Source organism: Achroia grisella, unplaced genomic scaffold (assembly GCF_030625045.1).
Source record: "Achroia grisella isolate CSIRO2021 unplaced genomic scaffold, CSIRO_AGI_Agris_v1 utg642, whole genome shotgun sequence".
NCBI lineage: Eukaryota > Metazoa > Arthropoda > Insecta > Lepidoptera > Pyralidae > Achroia > Achroia grisella.
Window position 1 is genome coordinate 1,707,570 of NW_026712979.1, and position 18,441 is coordinate 1,726,010.

The following is an 18,441-nucleotide window of genomic DNA, read 5'->3' on the forward strand; positions in this document are numbered from 1 at the left end:
CGGGAGTGGTAGAATTTTTTTTTACTATAGATTCGTTACACGATGACTCATTCTCTCACGATAATCATAGAATTATTGAAGTTTAATAATGATGAATTTCAATAATTGAAGAAGAATTTACTAGTTCATGACTTCAGTCATATACTACTAGAAACCAAAACGACAATTTCCCAAAACGATTTAAACAGAAAAAAACTTTAAAAACTACGTCCTGTTTTCCCAGGAACATGTCCTGGGAAAACAGGACGTAGTTTTTACGGTTGGTAACTCTAGTATAGACTAGCTATTCACCCGCGAATTCGGAATAAAATAAATAAGTATTCTAAAATAGAAGTGGAGCTTTTTTTAATATTACAATCATGGCTACTCTCTGTGTATAGGGTTGACTGCTTGATCCTACACGATTCATCCTACCTGGAAATAGAGGATGATCGTCCAAATAAGGCCCAGGACGACAGCTGGCCGCCCATCGACCAGATCAGCCGCGTTGATGTTCACCAGCTTGATCCTTTTGCCGGCGAGGAACCGGAGTGCTGTGTTCGCATTGGAGAGGAAGTGAGGCCGGCGGAGAACTCTACCACGCTCCATAGGCTAAAAGAAATTATATTCTCGTCAACTTTCTTATAATATAGTTATTAAATAAATGCTAAATGCTGTTTGAAAATTACAGTTTCCCTTGCATCATTATAGTAATAGTAACCCAAGACAAGCTAAGCAGAGCTTGTGTTATGGGTACTAGACAACTTATATATATTACACTAGCTTTTGCTCGCGGCTTCGCTCGCGTTAATTTATTCCTTTAGGGGTGGAATTTATCAAAATCCTTTCTTAGGGGATGACTACGTCATAGTAGCTTTATGCAAGCAAACTCTCTGTCCGATCGGTTTAAAATTGATGAAGTTTCATACAAAGTTTCATCCCCTATTTTAACCCCTTGGGGGTGGAATTTATCAAAATCCTTTCTTAGCGGATACCTACGTCATAACATCTACCTGCATGCCAAATTTCAGCCCGATCCGTCCAGTGGTTTGGGCTGTGTGTTGATGGATCACCATGTCAGTCACCTTTGAGTTATATATATTTATAGATAGAAAACACTCAACCAATACAAACAATTATACTCCTGAATATAAATGTTTGCGAGGGATCGAATCCACTACGATCGGAAGTAAAGAGGTATGCTAATCAACTAGATCACCGAATCCGTCATGGGATATGTCTAAACGTCAGCTCTATTTGTTTCGCTACAATAATTATTTGTTTATTCCTATGACTTTACATATTTTAGTAAGGAAATGGGAAACAATCTATATTTGATGTTATGTGACTATGAGAATGGCAAAATTGGTATCGCCTATAAATAGCAATAATCGCCTATATACATAAAAAACCAATGACAAAACAAAATCATGTGACGCTCGTGGTGCCACTCAATAGTGTTAGGAGGAGCTAAGGTATCATGCTTCCACGCATAAATTTACAAATTTTATAATGATTGCTGTTTTGCAGCTGAAATAGGTACCTACGCAAAAGGTTACGCAGGCGACTTTATACAAAGTCTAAATACTTTAACACAGTAAGACCCTTCTTAACGCGGGGAATACGTTCCAATAAGTTCCAGCGCTAAACGAAACAGCATCAAACAAGGCTGTTTTTCTTTGTTGTCTTCGAAATCACTATTATCAATATTTTTACGTATAATTAGTAAAAATCACGGGATCTTACCAAGTTTTATATTTATTTGCTGAGTTCCCGATATTTCGGTAGTGTTTCAACCACCATGATCACGGGTAAACTGAAGAGCAGCGGGTAGATGGAAAATGAAATCTTTTTATGGGCAGACATATGCGTCTACCTTCACACGTCTTCGTTTGTTGCTACTACTGAAACTCGCTCGATATTCATCTCGGCAAACTGTACTCACAGTATCTTTACGTACATTTAATACACTTTTCGATCGCGTTTTTTGTTTTTGTTTAATTAAACCGATTTCTGGATTCCAGGCATTAGAGAGCCTATAACCTTCTTCTCGATTGAAAAATTTTAATCGAGAACATGGTTATAGGCTTATAGGCTCTCTATATTTTTATTTTCTTCTTGCTCTGTCAATTCCTTGAGCTCATTATATATATTCTTTATTGCACTTTTAAATACAGTTGTAAACTTAAATATATACAGAGTGAGCATATGTGGACTTATCTCTAAAAGAGATCTCTACCAGTCAACTCAACAGTGAGGCATAACTATTAGTGAGTGGGTAACACATGTGCAATAGTGCAACAATATTATGTTGAAATGACCAAAATTTGAGAAAACAAAACATTTAAAATTGAACAAATTAAATGATGTTCTAATTATATTATAACTATAATAAAATATACAATAATAAACAAAATAAACATAAATAAAAGATATATATATATATATATATATACAATTATTATAGATATCTACATATATTACACAAAATACAAATAATAAAATACATGACGAATCATACTAAGGTCGATAAATAGTGCGATTTTAACCTTTTCTTAAGGCAACTAATTGATGGAATTTCCTGTATCTGTACAGGTAGTTTGTTCCACAACTGAGCAGCGCGAAATGAAAAGGAATTTCCTAAGAATTGAGACTTGCCAAGTGGCATTATTAGACAGACTAGCTGCTGTTTCTTGAACTATTTCCTCGACGTCTTTCGTTGTTCCGAATCCCCGGGTTGAAATAAAAGATAAAAGGGTTGAAATAAAACGAAACAACGTTAAGCGGGGTCCCACTGTGATTAGAAATCCCGATTGCGTAAAAAGATAATTTGTAAAAAGAAGAATCAAATGGATTTGTATTATTTTATTTAATTCCTTTAGGTTATGTGAGACCACAAATATTCGGTGTGGAAATCTGATCACTGCTACTGGAAGGGCCACGAGGTATTGGTGATCAAACTCCAGGTATCATTGAATCACCATCACGTGTTTCATTACTAAACTAAGCATTATCAGGCAATGAATAGAATATGAAAGCCTAGTAATGACTGTTTGGACCAGACTGCGACTTTGTCTGTATATGTACGAATATGATAAGCAAAAAAGGGGCTCAAAATAACCTCTAATTCGATAAACTTGTAATTTGTTTTAGAGTAATAAAAATATGATTTTGAAACTCACCAATTTTTCACCAGAAAGCACTTCGAGTAGAGCCAACAGTTTAGTGCCATCACGTAGGTCGTAGATCAGGTCATCGATGCGCAATGGCGGTATGCGCTGAAAACAAACATTCAAGTTTAAATTCAGAATATCTTTATTTAGGTAGGTCTATTACAGACATGATTATTTCAATGATTGAAGAAGGTAAATTCTTCTTCATGTAGAATTATTTCTATGATTGCAGAAGGTACATTCTTCCTAGTTCATGACTTCAGTCATAGACTACCAGAAACCAAATCGATGATTTCCCAGAATTTCTTAAACAGGATTTAGCATCATAACAACTAATTCTAAATTCAAGATATCTTTATTCATGTAGGTCTATTCCATACTCTTATGATCTACCATCAATTCGGAATGATTTCGAGATGAGAAGAACTAACAAGAAACTCAGCTCTTATTCTTTTCAAATAAATGTTGTACATGCTTTCAATAATACAGATTCATATTTAAATTCAAATTTGGGAGAATAGAGTGACCATCAGCATATGCAAATAGTCTAATCAGCGTTCGTGTCTCGAACAGACCTGTCCCCACAAGCAACATCCGTTCACGAGTATGACGGATGTATCAAAACGTACTGATTACAATAAAATGACGACCCGCCCGGCCCTAAAAATAGCGATTGATCGTAAAAGGGTGAAAATTTGAAGTTGTATATATTTTTAATGCAAAATTAGAATAAAATTCACCAGTATCGTTGAGGGGTATGAAAAATAGATGTTGACCAATTCTCAAAGCCACCAGAGCACACAAAATTATATAAAAATCGGTTTAGCGGGAGTTTGGTAACAAACACCACGACAAGAGAATTAATATTCGCTTTTGTTGTGTTAATCTTAAAATTAAACATGTGCAAATTGTAAAAGTATGTTATTGAACTGGTCTGCAGGAAAAAAAATCTTGCAGTTTGGCGTCCCAATGTTATGGAGAGAACAATTCACGCTACTGACTGTTACTTTTGCCTTACCAAAACTTCAGGTTTTAATAACAACAACAGTAAGTATATACTATACCCTGAAATTTCATCAGTCACAAAACTTGTATTGCATTCTGAAAGAGTGCCTTACCCATCATTGCCCAGTACTTCAAGGAAAATGAACCAGAGGTCATAGAGACTGAAATGGCAGAGTATAGACTTAAGTCACAATTCAGATAATATTCCCGAATTTGAATCTGAAGATAGTGAACCACATTTAATTTCACAGAGTGAATCGAATGATCTTCTAAGAGATTAGCAGCTTTCAAGAAGTAAATCTGAATTGCTTGCTTCCTAACTGCAACAGTTTAATTTATCATGATACCCGAGTGATTGCTAATTTCCTGGGCAACCATAAATTAGAAGATTATGAAGAAATTGCTTTCAATTTGAAGAATTACCATAAGCTGGGATTGAATATGTCATTAAAAATTCATTTTTTACATTCGCACCATCAAAAATTCATTTTTTTTCCTGAGAACCTGGGAAGCATAAGTTAGGAACATGGTGAACGTTTTCATCGAGATTTGAAAATTTATGAAGAGAGGTATCAAGGTTTTTGCGATAAAAATATGCTTGGTGATTACTGCTGGTCTATATTAAGAGAAACTGATACTAATTTGTATAAAAGAAGAAATAATCTGTATCATTTTTTATTTTTTTGTAGGTCACACATACAAAATTATTAAAAACAAATATAGTAAATATTTAAAAAACTTGACGTCCTAATTTTTTTTCCACTTCAGTATCTAACATTGGGTTTATTACTCTACCGATCCACATTACTTTCATATATTGGTAAAAAACCATATAAAGTAGTACTATCAATGATCTGGATAACTCACCTTCGACAAGTGTGAGTTGATCCAATTGACGAATGTTTTCTTCTGTACTCTTTCCTGTTCATCTGTAACAAACAAAACATAATATTTAAAACAGAATAAAGTATAGTTAATTCATTATCAATTAACTAAATACAACTAATTATGAATAATAAATCTAAAACAAAAGACGAATCTTCTTGTGTTGAGACAGCTTTCGAACAGATCAAAGAAAACTATTGACTGACCCTTAAGGGGATAAAATAAAATAGGCAAAGTGAGTTTGAAATTCATAATTTTTGAAGGATTAGATTTATTTATTTTGTTTTTTGATGAGATTAATAAATATTTTATGCTATCCAAGCAAATACAGACGAAGTCGCGGTTACTGCTTTACAATAAAAAGGAAACGGCGCAATAGGAATAGCAACTTAGCACATGGTATAGCATATGGTCTACGTGACAATTATATAAAGAAATTTACATTAAATTTTATTCAGAATGTTTCTGTATTTTTCTGTTTATTCAGAATGTGTCTGTATGTTTGTCAACCCTACGGTTAAACGTAGGGTTGACAAACATACAGACACACTTTCTCATTTATAATATGGATAAGTATATGATATCAGTTTGGATACGATGTGAATGACTTGGTTTCGTAACCACGTTGCCAAGTTCAGTGCGCCAATAACACTGGCTGGCACGCCAATCGGAAATAGACTATCATGAACCGATATAATCTGTATCTATTTACGTTCTCTGTGTTCATATACTTTCATAATTTATCTGGACAAGTTACTGGCATTAGAACAACTTGCCAAAACATGTGTGTAACACTTGAAGTGTTGAAGTGTTGGTGATGCATCACGCGTACTATTTCAAACGATATTTTTTTATTAATATCTTCATTTAATTCCCCATTCTTGTATATTCTAGACCTATTTGTACATTTTAAATGTCCATTTTTGTACATTCTTGTAGATTTTCGACAAAAATACAAACACATTTTTTTTTATTTTTAACTTTGTCCACGACTTCGTCTGTGTGGAATAGTAGGCTTAATCAAATAAAGAATAATATTGAATGATAACCTAAAATAACTAAAGAAAGAAGTTTCATCGTTCTACCTTCTAAAATGACGAATTTTCATACAAACTTTTATCCCCTGTTTTAAATTAAGTGTAATATTTTTACAAACTTTGAATATCATATATATTTATATTTAATCAACAACCTAGATAGTCGTTAAATGAAGCCTGTGAAGACACCAGGAGGTTTCAGTGCTTCATGCTCACTAAAATGTCCAGACATGTGGCGGCGTGGTGGGCCCGGTCATTGAGCTCCCTAAAATATGGTCGAGCGCAGTGATGGCTGGCTCATCGTGAACGACTGCTGCTTGTAGGGACTGGTTTGCTCTTATTACTACGACAGATTTAATCTTATTTTGTATTTATATTTGACCCTAATAAATTAGTGCCGGTTGATAGTTTGTATTCACACGTTTCGACTTGAAAAATGTAAACTTACAAGGATTATTTAAAAGAGCAACACACAAGTTTCTTGCTCGTTCTTCTTATGATGAGACAGCTTTCCGAATGAGCGAAAAATGTTATGACTCTTCAAAAGTGCTTAAATTAAGTTTCTTTGAATAAATGATTTTCTATTCTATTCTGTTCTATATTTTTGACTATATTCTATAGGTTGGACTTTAAACCCATAACGGCCCATATGAGAGGCTAACGTGGAAAATAATAAACAATACAATCAGTGCAGATCACGCAGACAAGGTCCCCAGACATGACCTCATTGTGGTTTCCGTAGATTTAATCAGTTTTTTATTACATTTTAGTCGCTATTATGGACGACGAACGTGTATTTTTGAATAGCATTCAAGGACGGTGCATTAGCGATGGTGACCTTAAAGTTTTGTTAGAATTACATTATTGGGTTTGTACCATTCACTAGCTATCTGCCCTGGTTTGTTTGATTTTATGGTTTTGAAAATAAATGCGAAATATCTATATTCATGTAGGTTTATTACAGACTCTTATGATATGTTAAATCTACAGTCAGTTGGGGGGAAAGGAATTGTTAGTAATGTGGATTGCTAGCAATGTACCAGGTCAGGTGGACCTCCATGCGGTTCCCCCTAGAAACCATCGTGATAAATTCATGGTGAATTTACTGCGATGGGCTGACTGACCTGACCTCATGCTCATCTTATAATCTTCAACTGGTGCCTCGCCAGAGTAAACCGTTAGCGCAGGCGGATGCATCATTCCATTTGATTTTAAAAAAATCTACCGTCCGTTCGGAGTGCTTTCGAGCTGAGAAGAACTGACAAGAAACTCAGCTCGTATTCTGTTCAAATATTGTTTACCATAATACAGAATCATTAGAAAATGCTTTATAATCCATTTTACTAGTTATAAGGGGATTATTAATAATAGGGAAGTATAATAATTTACAATATAATACAATAACTTTGAACGAATCATACAGCGCCATCTAGTTCCAAGGTAGAACTTGCTTTATTGTTAGGTACTCATAGAATACATAGATATATTTTTATGTAAATACAAAGGACAGTTGGGGCAATAAAGTCCTCGAGTGGCGACCACGGATCGGAAGACGCAGCGTGGGAAGGCTTCCAGCAAGGGGGACCAACGATCTGGTCAAGATCGCTGGAAGACTCATGAATGCAAATGTTTGTACCGTGCGAGAAATCGAACCCGCGACCATCAAGTATAGCGGTGTGCTAAACCGCTAGACCACCGAGGCCGTCGATAGTGTGGTCACATATAACATAATATTGTATGGTTATAGAAATAATAGTATTTCTTTCATGAATTTAAGTTACAAGTTTGTGTTCGTTCAGAGCTCCGTTGTAGACAGTGTTCCTGTCAGTCCACCGTCACGCATCCTGGCGAGCCCCCAAACTTTATAACCGTCGTGGTTGCACGCAAACGGTACCACCTGATACGGGCAACGGCCTATCTTCAATTAGGTATGATGTTAGAAAAACGTCGATATCGATATCGACATATCGATAACAGAAAACATCGATGTTTCCCTTTAACCTATTTTCATTTCGTTTCTGGTTTCTTGTAATATTGTATTTCGAATGTCATTTTTAGATCTTTTAAGTATTCGGTACTTGTTTTTTGTCAATAATATTATTGGTACTTATGTTTTATAGATTCGCGTACAGTATGTATTATTAATACAGTATGTTTAAATGAATTTTAAAACTAATAGTTTTATGGTAAATATATACCTCTCTCTCTTACTCCAGTCAGGTTGTGACCACGGTAAGTATAAACTAGTCAAAAAGTCTAGTTAACTAGGCTAGTAAAGCGAATAGTTTTATGCTAAATGTTTACCCCTCTCTCTTACTCCAGTCAGGTCTTGACCACGATTAGTGCAAACTAGTAGAAAAGTAAAGTTACTAGACTAGTTAACTACTAGTCTAATAAACTTTTATTTCCCACAAATTATTCTTGTTAAAGCCTGTCTAAATATATTAATAATATTATTAGTGTTTTAATATCGATGTATCGATATTATCTAAAACATCGATGTTTATCACTCATCCCTATCCTAAATTATGCACAGTGTACTATAAAATGGCATATGACAAATAATTCATTTAGTGCCACAAAAAAAGCAACTTTAATGTTTTACAAACACGGGTTAGAATGGATCATATTTTTTATTACGGAACCATTTTCGTGATCCGATGCGTTCGATGCGATTTGCTTGCGTACATACAATTTGATTTTTATTTAATAAACATGGAATCGGTTCCTCATTACACTGTAAATTTTGTATATATTAACATAATATAGGGCACTGCGTACATCTTATTATTGATATTATAAACACGAAAGTTTGTGAGTATGGATGGATGTTTGTTACTCTTTCACGCAAAAACTACTGAACGGATTTTAATGAAACTTTGCTGTAATATAGCTTATACTGAGAGAGACTATATATAAGATATATTCAATTTCATTCAAGAATAGTATATAAATATATCCTATTTTATCCGTAAAATGCATATTTTTGCTTTGTTAATATTATTAAATCGATTTCAACAGAAACTAGAGTGAAATTATTTTCTCATCAGCTAAATGGGTCACCACAGAGGATTTTCTCCTCGATTAGATAAGCAACTAATTTTGTTAACAACGTGGAATAAGCTGAAATAAATATAGGATTAATATGAGAACTGTTGTTGTCTGTCAAAGTTCTTCATTAGACTAAAATGTTTTGTATATAAAAATATTACAAAATTCTTAATAATAAAGAAAATCAATATATTTATGAACTATAAAAGTAACACATACCTGTGTATAAGTTATCTTGTTGATTGTAAAAAATAATGATTGAAATCATGTATTGAAGAAATCAAATCAAATTTTTGTTCATATTCCAATAAACCTAAACTAAACTAGGTCAATATTTTTCATTACCTTATTAATTTTACCTACTTTTGTTGACTTTGGTAAAAGTGGCGTGACTATCTGTCTCACTCACTCATGGCAAACATGTCCACTAACCATCTCTCTCATAATTTTGCCGTAAAATTAAGAACCTACCAAGAACTTGTGCGAATAAAAAATAATTTAAACTAACTTAACTTAGTAAAATAGGTTAGCTAAAATCGGGTTACTTGAGGTTTATATTTTTTACTCGGTTTTTTTTAGTATGAAACTAACAAGTATTGTACCATTTTAGAATCCTGATTAAATGCGCGAACTTTTTATGATACTTTCCAAGGCACTTTAGTACATTTTTTTAAGAAAGGCCTTTCAAAGTCGATAAAATTTGTGAATAGAAAACTTAAGGCAATTGTGTCCTTATTTTTTACTGTGGTTCTGGAATTCTTATTTAGGATTATGGTTCCAAAGTTTAAATGAATAAAAATTAACCACAATAACCGAAAAATGGTTACAGTTTGACCAAATTTCTTGGTTTTTCTTAAATGCTCATAATTTTCAAACTGCATGGGATAGATTTTCTTTCTGATTTTTCTCATGATGGTTAAAATCAATCTTGTCACACCGTTTCGGCTTGACGTTGAGTTCTGGGCACCCTCTATATCAGTCAGCCTCGGTGGTTCAGTTTAGCACACTGCTTTACTTCCGATGGTCGCGGGTTCTATTTTAGTGATTGTTTGTATCGGTCTGGTTGTTTTCTATGCATATGTATCTTAAGAAATAATAATGAGTATATATTATGTGGCACTAAAATAATACATCTACGTTATTTTACCTTATTACAAAACAGATTAACACTTTACGACTATTCGTCTGTCTGTTTTATTGTAATTACTATCATAAAAGTACGTCGTAAAATATATTCCTATTGCATTTTAACAATTATCCATGCATATACATTATTAGCTGTGCCAGCGATTTTGAAATCTATAGCCTATATGTTATTCTGACACATATACTACTGTAAAGTTTCATCAAAAACCGTTTAGTAGTTTTTGCGTGAAAGAGTAACAAATATGCATCCGCCCATCCACACATCTATCCGTCCATACTCACAATCTTTTGCCTTTACAATATTAGTAAGATCCTGCATTATAGTCACACATTAATTCTGTGTCTGTTTGTTTGCTAATCTTTGAAACGGCTGAACCAATTTTAACGAGACTTACTCGCAGATAGCTAATATAACATTAGCTAACTGCGGTGTAACTCTCTAAGAAGTAACTTGGCCTACTTTTATTTTATAAATATTTTTTCGCAGACAAAATCACGGGTAACACATAGTCTTTTAATTACTATAAATATACATTACTATTATTATATAGAAAAATGTAATAATTAATAGTTATTATTATAGTTTGGGGTTTCTGATTAGTGTAGATATAAAATAAAAGTTCGACTTACGGTTGATATATATATTGTCCCAACACGTAAACACAGTTACACTTAGATAGGAAGAAAGTATATACAGTAGAAGGAGAAGAAAGTCACAAGCACAGTAAAGAAATAAGCACAGAATGAATATAAGCACTAATGAATAAGGTGATATAAATGAGAATAAGCAGAGCAATATCAATTACAGTACGGCCGATTTATCAAGCGAGTAGCGAGCGTTCCGCGTCATAGATAGTTCTCGACTGGTTTGGTAATATCGAATTGAATGTGCGCTCGCGCTGTTGGCCGGTTCCTCGCGCGCTGACTACCTACATAGCGAACAAAAGAGTTGTGACGTCAACCTCTTATTGAGCGTTTCCACTGCACGCTGCAATTGTACTAGACGAACCGGTACGGTTTATTATTGATAAAGTATAAATAAATATTACGTATATATTTATGTATAAGTATATGTATATTGTATATAATTAAGGTTATTATTATTAAATAATTGTATGTAATAAATATTTGTAAATAACTATAAATAAATTTATGAAACTGTGTATTTATGTGTGGGAATCGCCTACACCACCCCCCACCAGAGACCGTCAGGGGCGATAAAAATTTGTAAACTTCACACGCCGCCCAGAGCGAGTGATACGGTCTTTGTGAACTTCAGGCTGGGGTTCCTCATCTTGTTCTCTAAGAATGAAAGCCGGTTTTAATCGGTCTATAGAAACCGTGACTTCCTTATTTTTGTGGAGTATTTTAAAAACTTTATCTCCTCTAGTTAGAACCCTATGTGGGCCGGAGTAAGCGGGTTGGAGTGAACCACGTGATGCGTCCTCACGTAGGAAGACGTGATCACTGGTGGTTAATTCCTTGTGGATGAAACATTTTGTGGTGCAGTGCCGCGAAGCGGGTACCGGACGTATGTTTTCAGCAAATTTTCTAAGGCGAGCGGAAAATTCTGATATATCAGTGGTTCCGGGTACTGTGGCCTCAAAAAATTCGCCAGGTAGTCTTAACGGCTCGCCGTATACTAATTCTGCCGACGAAGCCTGTAACTCGTCCTTAAATGCGGTTCTTACACCGAGCAAGACCCACGGCAAGGATTCTGTCCACTGGTCATTAGCGTGACATACTATTGCCGCCTTGAGTTGCCTGTGGAAGCGCTCCACGAGACCGTTGCATTGTGGATGGTATGCGGTCGTCCGTTTATGCTCAAAACCAGTCATTTTGGACAGACTTTCGAACAGTGCTGATTCAAATTGCCGTCCACGGTCGGTTGTAATGACTAATGGGCAACCGAAACGAGCAATCCACGATGACAATAAGGTTTTCGCCACAGTCTCCGCAGTAATGTCTTGTATCGGTACTGCTTCCGGCCATCGTGTGAAACGATCTACGCCAGTAAGACAATACCGATAGCCTTGCGAGACTGGCAGCGGACCTACCAGATCAATATGAATCTGAGTGAATCTCGCCCGTGGTAATTTAAAGTTGGCAAGAGGGGAATTGACGTGCCGATTAATTTTTACACGTTGGCACGAAATGCAGACGCGTGCCCAGTCCCTACAATCTTTCCTAACACCTGGCCAAACGAACCGTTCCGCTATTAATTTGGCGGAAGCTTCTTGTCCAGGGTGGCTAAGGGAATGCAGGCTATTAAAGACTTGCTTTCTGAAGGGTTTTGTTACAAAAGGCCTGGATGTCGCTGTACTGACGTCGCAGTACAAGGGTAAGCGACTTCCAGGTATATGTAGTTTTTCGAGGCATAAAGATGATCCTTCCTCGATGAGTTTTGCTAACTCAGCATCGGTGACTTGACTTTGGGCTAAGAGGTCGAGATCTACTGGACTGCTCAATTCATCAATACGCGACAGAGTATCCGCGACGACATTATCCTTGCCGGATATGTGCCGAATGTCGGTGGTGAATTGAGAGATGAAGTCCAGGTGCCTATACTGCCTAGGCGAGCAGTTTGTCTTCCTTTCGTGGAATGCGAAACTGATCGGCTTGTGGTCGGTATAAACAATAAAGTGCCTGGCTTCGAGCATGTGACGGAAATACTTTATAGCTTCATAAATAGCCAGTAACTCACGATCGTAGGGGGAATATTTTTCTTGGGAAGTGGTTAACTTGCGGGAGAAGAAAGCTAAAGGTTCCCACAGATCGTTTTTATACTGCTGTAAGACAGCACCCAAAGCCTTATCGGATGCGTCCGTTACCAATGCTAACTTAGCACTGCAGTCTGGGTGGGCTAACAAAGCTGCGTTAGAAAGTCCATCCTTACAGGACTCAAATGCCGATAGGGTGTCACCTGATAAATTGATTGGGTGTGATCCTTTTACCGCCCCAGTCAGCAACGCGTTTAAAGGAGCTTGAGTTTGGGCAGCTTGAGGAATAAATCTCCTATAAAAATTGAGCATGCCCAAAAATCTCCTTAACTGACGTACGTTGGTGGGGGTAGGGAAGTCCCTTATGGCCTGCACTTTGGAGTCCAGTGGTTTGGTGCCATGCTCAGAGATATTGTAGCCTAGAAAGGTTACCTCTTTAGCCCCGAAGACACACTTGGACGTATTAACCAGCATGCCATAGTCTTTTAGCCTCATGAATACCTTACGGAGGTGATCCTCATGCTGTGCCTCGCTCCTAGAGAAGATTAGAAAGTCGTCGAGATAGCAATATACGAAATCGAGGCCTCGGGTCATCTCATCGACAAATCTTTGAAAGGTTTGCCCCGCATTCCTAAGACCAAAGGTCATGAAGGGAAATTCGAATAACCCGAATGGCGTAGTTATTGCTGTCTTCGATATATCGTCAGGACTGACAGGTATCCGATTGTATGCCTTCACGAGATCCAGCGTACTGAAGACTTTACAGCCTGAAATGCTGTGTGAAAAGTCGTGAATATGCTTAATCGGATACCTGTCAGGCACTGTACGAGCGTTAAGCAACCTGTAATCCCCGCATGGACGCCAACCGTTGTCCTTCTTTGGCGCTAGGTGCAGAGGCGATGACCAGGGGCTCTCCGAAGGCCGGGCTGTGCCGCTGGTGATCATCGACTGAAATTCCTGTCGCGCTATTTTAAGTTTATCGGGGGCTAGGCGACGGGGTGAGCTAGATACTGGAGGGCCTGGTGTCGTGCGGATATGATGGACGGTGTTGTGTGGTATTGTGTGATGTGTACCAGCTGGTCTAGTGATATCTGGAAACTCATCAAGAATTTTATGATAACGAGAATCACCAGTCAAGACCTTTACAGAGTGAACATTTTTACAATCTACAGATGTGGCAACAGAAAATATAGATGTAGTATTATCTATCAGCTTTTTATTGCGGCAATCTACTATTAAATTATAAAATTTTAAAAAATCTACTCCTATAATAGGTTTGGTTACATCAGCAACTACGAAGCGCCAACTATAGTCTCTATGCATACCAAAATTTAAAGTTAAATGTACATAACCGTATGTTGATATAGTTGAGCCATTAGCTGCACACAACTCGAAGTTAGTAGGGGCACGACGGTCACGCAGGGCCGACCGGGGGAAGACACAGAGGTCGCTACCAGTGTCGACCAGGAACTGTAACTTCGAAGATCGGTCGGTAACGAAAAGGCGACCAGTAGTAGAGGATGGGCAATCGTCAGCCGCCATTACCGACTGCCCATGGAGTTTCCCGCCATTTTAAAGTCACAGGGGTGGATACAGTGGCTGGCCTTATCGCCGAATTTACTGTGGTACCAGCAGATCGGGAATTTGCGGTAATTAGACTGTGACCGCGATTTTGACCGAGATCTACTGCGCGTGGTACGTCGAGATGGTCGTTGCTGGTGCTGTTGCGGAATGCCTCTATTAGTCGTCAGCGACTGCATTTGCCTACGAAGCTCCGCGACTTCCCTTCTAAGGTCACTGAGCTCCGTATTAGAGGAGGCCTGGTTCATAGAAGCTACCCTGGGCGACACTACAGTGAGGTCGTTTACCCGGTCTGCCAAATCTGCCAAGTCATCCACGTGAGTAGTGGCCGGCTGTCCCGCTAACACCGTCTGGACACCATGTGGGAGACGACTGATCCATATGGTCTTTAGGAAGTCGTCCGGAACGTCGAAACCAGCCAGTCCCTTTAAATGGCGAAGAAATTGGGAGGGCTTCCGATCTCCTAGCTCCTCATGCATCAACAACTGCTTCAGCTTATTTTCATTTGATGCCGTCAGCCTCTTGATGAGCTCAGCCTTGAGCTTGTCATATTTCTGCGTCGCGGGAGGACTTATAATAATATCCTTCACCTCTCTAGAATATTTATTGTCTAACTGGCTGATGACATAATTGAATTTTGTAGCGTCGTTGGTAATGCCGGAAATTGAAAATTGTCCCTCCACCACCTGAGCGAACCATATTTCCGGTTCTTCGGGCCAGAATGGTGGTACACGGACGGATACTTTATAAACCTCAGCTCCGTCGCGACTTGCACGGGAAAATTCTCGTCCGTCAATATTCTCGTCAGCAGTGACAATGGAACTGCGCTCTCCGCGTTCCTCAGCGCCATATTGTGTGCCTTCTTGTGCGTCTTGGAATTCTTTATTCATGTTTAAATACGGGGTCACCAGTTTGGGGTTTCTGATTAGTGTAGATATAAAATAAAAGTTCGACTTACGGTTGATATATATATTGTCCCAACACGTAAACACAGTTACACTTAGATAGGAAGAAAGTATATACAGTAGAAGGAGAAGAAAGTCACAAGCACAGTAAAGAAATAAGCACAGAATGAATATAAGCACTAATGAATAAGGTGATATAAATGAGAATAAGCAGAGCAATATCAATTACAGTACGGCCGATTTATCAAGCGAGTAGCGAGCGTTCCGCGTCATAGATAGTTCTCGACTGGTTTGGTAATATCGAATTGAATGTGCGCTCGCGCTGTTGGCCGGTTCCTCGGCGCTGACTACCTACATAGCGAACAAAAGAGTTGTGACGTCAACCTCTTATTGAGCGTTTCCACTGCACGCTGCAATTGTACTAGACGAACCGGTACGGTTTATTATTGATAAAGTATAAATAAATATTACGTATATATTTATGTATAAGTATATGTATATTGTATATAATTAAGGTTATTATTATTAAATAATTGTATGTAATAAATATTTGTAAATAACTATAAATAAATTTATGAAACTGTGTATTTATGTGTGGGAATCGCCTACAATAGAAATGGTAAATAAATGAGAGGTACCTATTACATTATATAAATAATAATACTCTATTATTATTTATTATAATTACGTCACAAGTAATATATTTAAACATAACAATAGCTCAGAAATGCAGAATACATTACTTGACATCATATCTAAAGGTCAAAATGATCTAATGCAATTTATAATGAATATCTATTAATAAACTGGGCATAATTTACAATACCAACAATGTTATAGATAGGTTTTAGTACCTAACTTAGCTTTTAGACATAAACTAGGAACATCCTACCTAGTATCCATGAAGATAAGGTGTGTAATTTAATAATAGTAACTCCAGCACAATGCACATATCGCCATCTAGTCCCAAGTTAACTAAAGTTTGTGTTGTGTACTAGACAACTGATATAAATACTTATATTTTTGTTAATACATTCATAATATATATAGAAAATACCCAGACTAATAGAAACAATCATAATCATGAATAGAAATATTTACACTAGGAGGAATTACTACCCGCGACCATAGGAAGAAAGGTTTACGCTAAACTATTCAATCAGATCAACGAAGTCGTAATTGGTCATTTTAATTAATTGTTGTTTTTAAGTATTGAGAAAATGATGCCTCTCCGCGTCTTTGTATGTAGTGTAATGTGGTAAAATATTACAATTTTTAATAAAATAGTATTATATATGTAATAGATATTAGCTGACCCCGCAAACTCCGTTTCGCCTCGGAATTAATTAACATGTCAAAGGCTTTTTGTAATTTAGTTAAGCAATAAAATTCTGGACGCACTTTGTTTGCAGGTACAAACAGTTTGTATGGAAAAATAAACGTTTTTACTATTTACCGTGCAATTTCTTCATATTTTTTCAACACTAAAACCTACCTTGGAGTTCTAAAAATATTTAAAAACCAAAATATGCCATATCCGTCTCTAGTTTTTGCGACACTAACAAATGTTATTTCCTTTTTATATATTTCCATTTAATAAAAAGTAAATTATATATCAGGTAACAAAGAGTATAGAATCAAACGACGATCCTATACGTCCTCCGATCGAATTCAAACTACGACGGCCTAAGCCGAGGTTCGAACTCCTAGCGGTGCCTTCAAACTAAAGTCGTATCCGTCAGACAGTATTTGGTCCTCACCTCCATAAGTCCTTCTGCGGGTTTGGAGTACCCTCTGCACTCACCCCCTATCATCCGGTGAAGCTGTAAAGGCCAGCTGAGGCCAACAGCATTAGAGTAGTTCGGAAAAAAGCAAATGTCTGAAATTTATAAAAATGTAACATACGTCTAACTAATTTGTTTATATGTCGCCGACCTTGGTGTATGTTTGTTGCGTTATAGTTTGACATACGTAACTCAGTGTATGATATAATTGAGTTTTCACGACCGTCATGCTAAACTATCGTAACGTTATACACCGCAACAAATTTAAACTTAATTTCATGGCCACATCTATATATTAATACGTGAACCAAAAATAGAGTTTTTGGTTCACGTATAGATTAGAATATGTCGATTTGCCCCTATTTACAAAAATTGCGCGGACCGAGGTGTATGAAATTTCGCTCACTTATAGTTTAGAGCTATGCTCACGGTTTCACCCACATGAAATTTAGAGCTTATGTTATTCTGATGTTTAAGCGTTACTGTAAAGTTTCATCAAAATCGGTTTAGTAGTTTTTGCGTGAAAGAGTGACAAACATCTATCCATATTCACAAACTTTTGCGTTTATAATATTTGTATGTATTTGTATTATTGACTGCTGACTATCAACTGAAAATCAGCGCTGTAAACTATGTTTCCAACATTGCTGAATTATGGCCCACATTGACTATGTTTTGTATGTGCGTAAATTGTCGTTTCTAGGTTTTTTTTCATTATTGTTGTGTCAGGACGACTCAATAAAATTCTATTTTATACTTCTTGAATTTGAGATATTCTATATTGCAGGTATGAGAGCATGTCCATACTCCATATTTACTATATAAAATTTTACTAACTTAACTATACATTAATAGGAGAGGATGATGGGGTCAAAAGGAGAGATGAAATTTGTATGAAAGTATTGTTATTTTTAAAGTTAGAGATTGTTGATTAAATGTAGATAAATATGACATTCAAAGGATAAACAATAAAATAGGGAATGAAAGTTTGTATAGAAATTCGTCATTTTTGAAGCTAGAACGACAAACTTTTTCTTTGGCTTATTTGGATTACGCTATTGAATATTTTTTCTTTATTTGGTCAAGGTCACTATAACACGTGGACGTTGTCGCGGGCAAAGCTAGTATGTCATAAACAAATCATACAAATAATGACATCAAGCTCGATTTCCAGT

At 36.6% G+C, this 18,441-nt stretch overlaps 1 protein-coding gene across 1 annotated transcript in view; it reads right to left on the minus strand.

Annotated features, from left to right (window-relative positions):
- Positions 1 to 18,441, minus strand: part of LOC131849528 (muscle-specific protein 300 kDa-like) — a 184,006-nt gene that overhangs the window by 134,349 nt on the left and 31,216 nt on the right. The window contains exons 2-4 of the mRNA XM_059199616.1: positions 5,025 to 5,086; positions 3,162 to 3,257; positions 415 to 591 (exon numbers count right to left, since the gene is read on the minus strand). Coding sequence (XP_059055599.1) covers positions 415 to 591; positions 3,162 to 3,257; positions 5,025 to 5,086 — 335 coding nt within the window. The remainder of the gene's footprint in view (positions 1 to 414; positions 592 to 3,161; positions 3,258 to 5,024; positions 5,087 to 18,441) is intronic.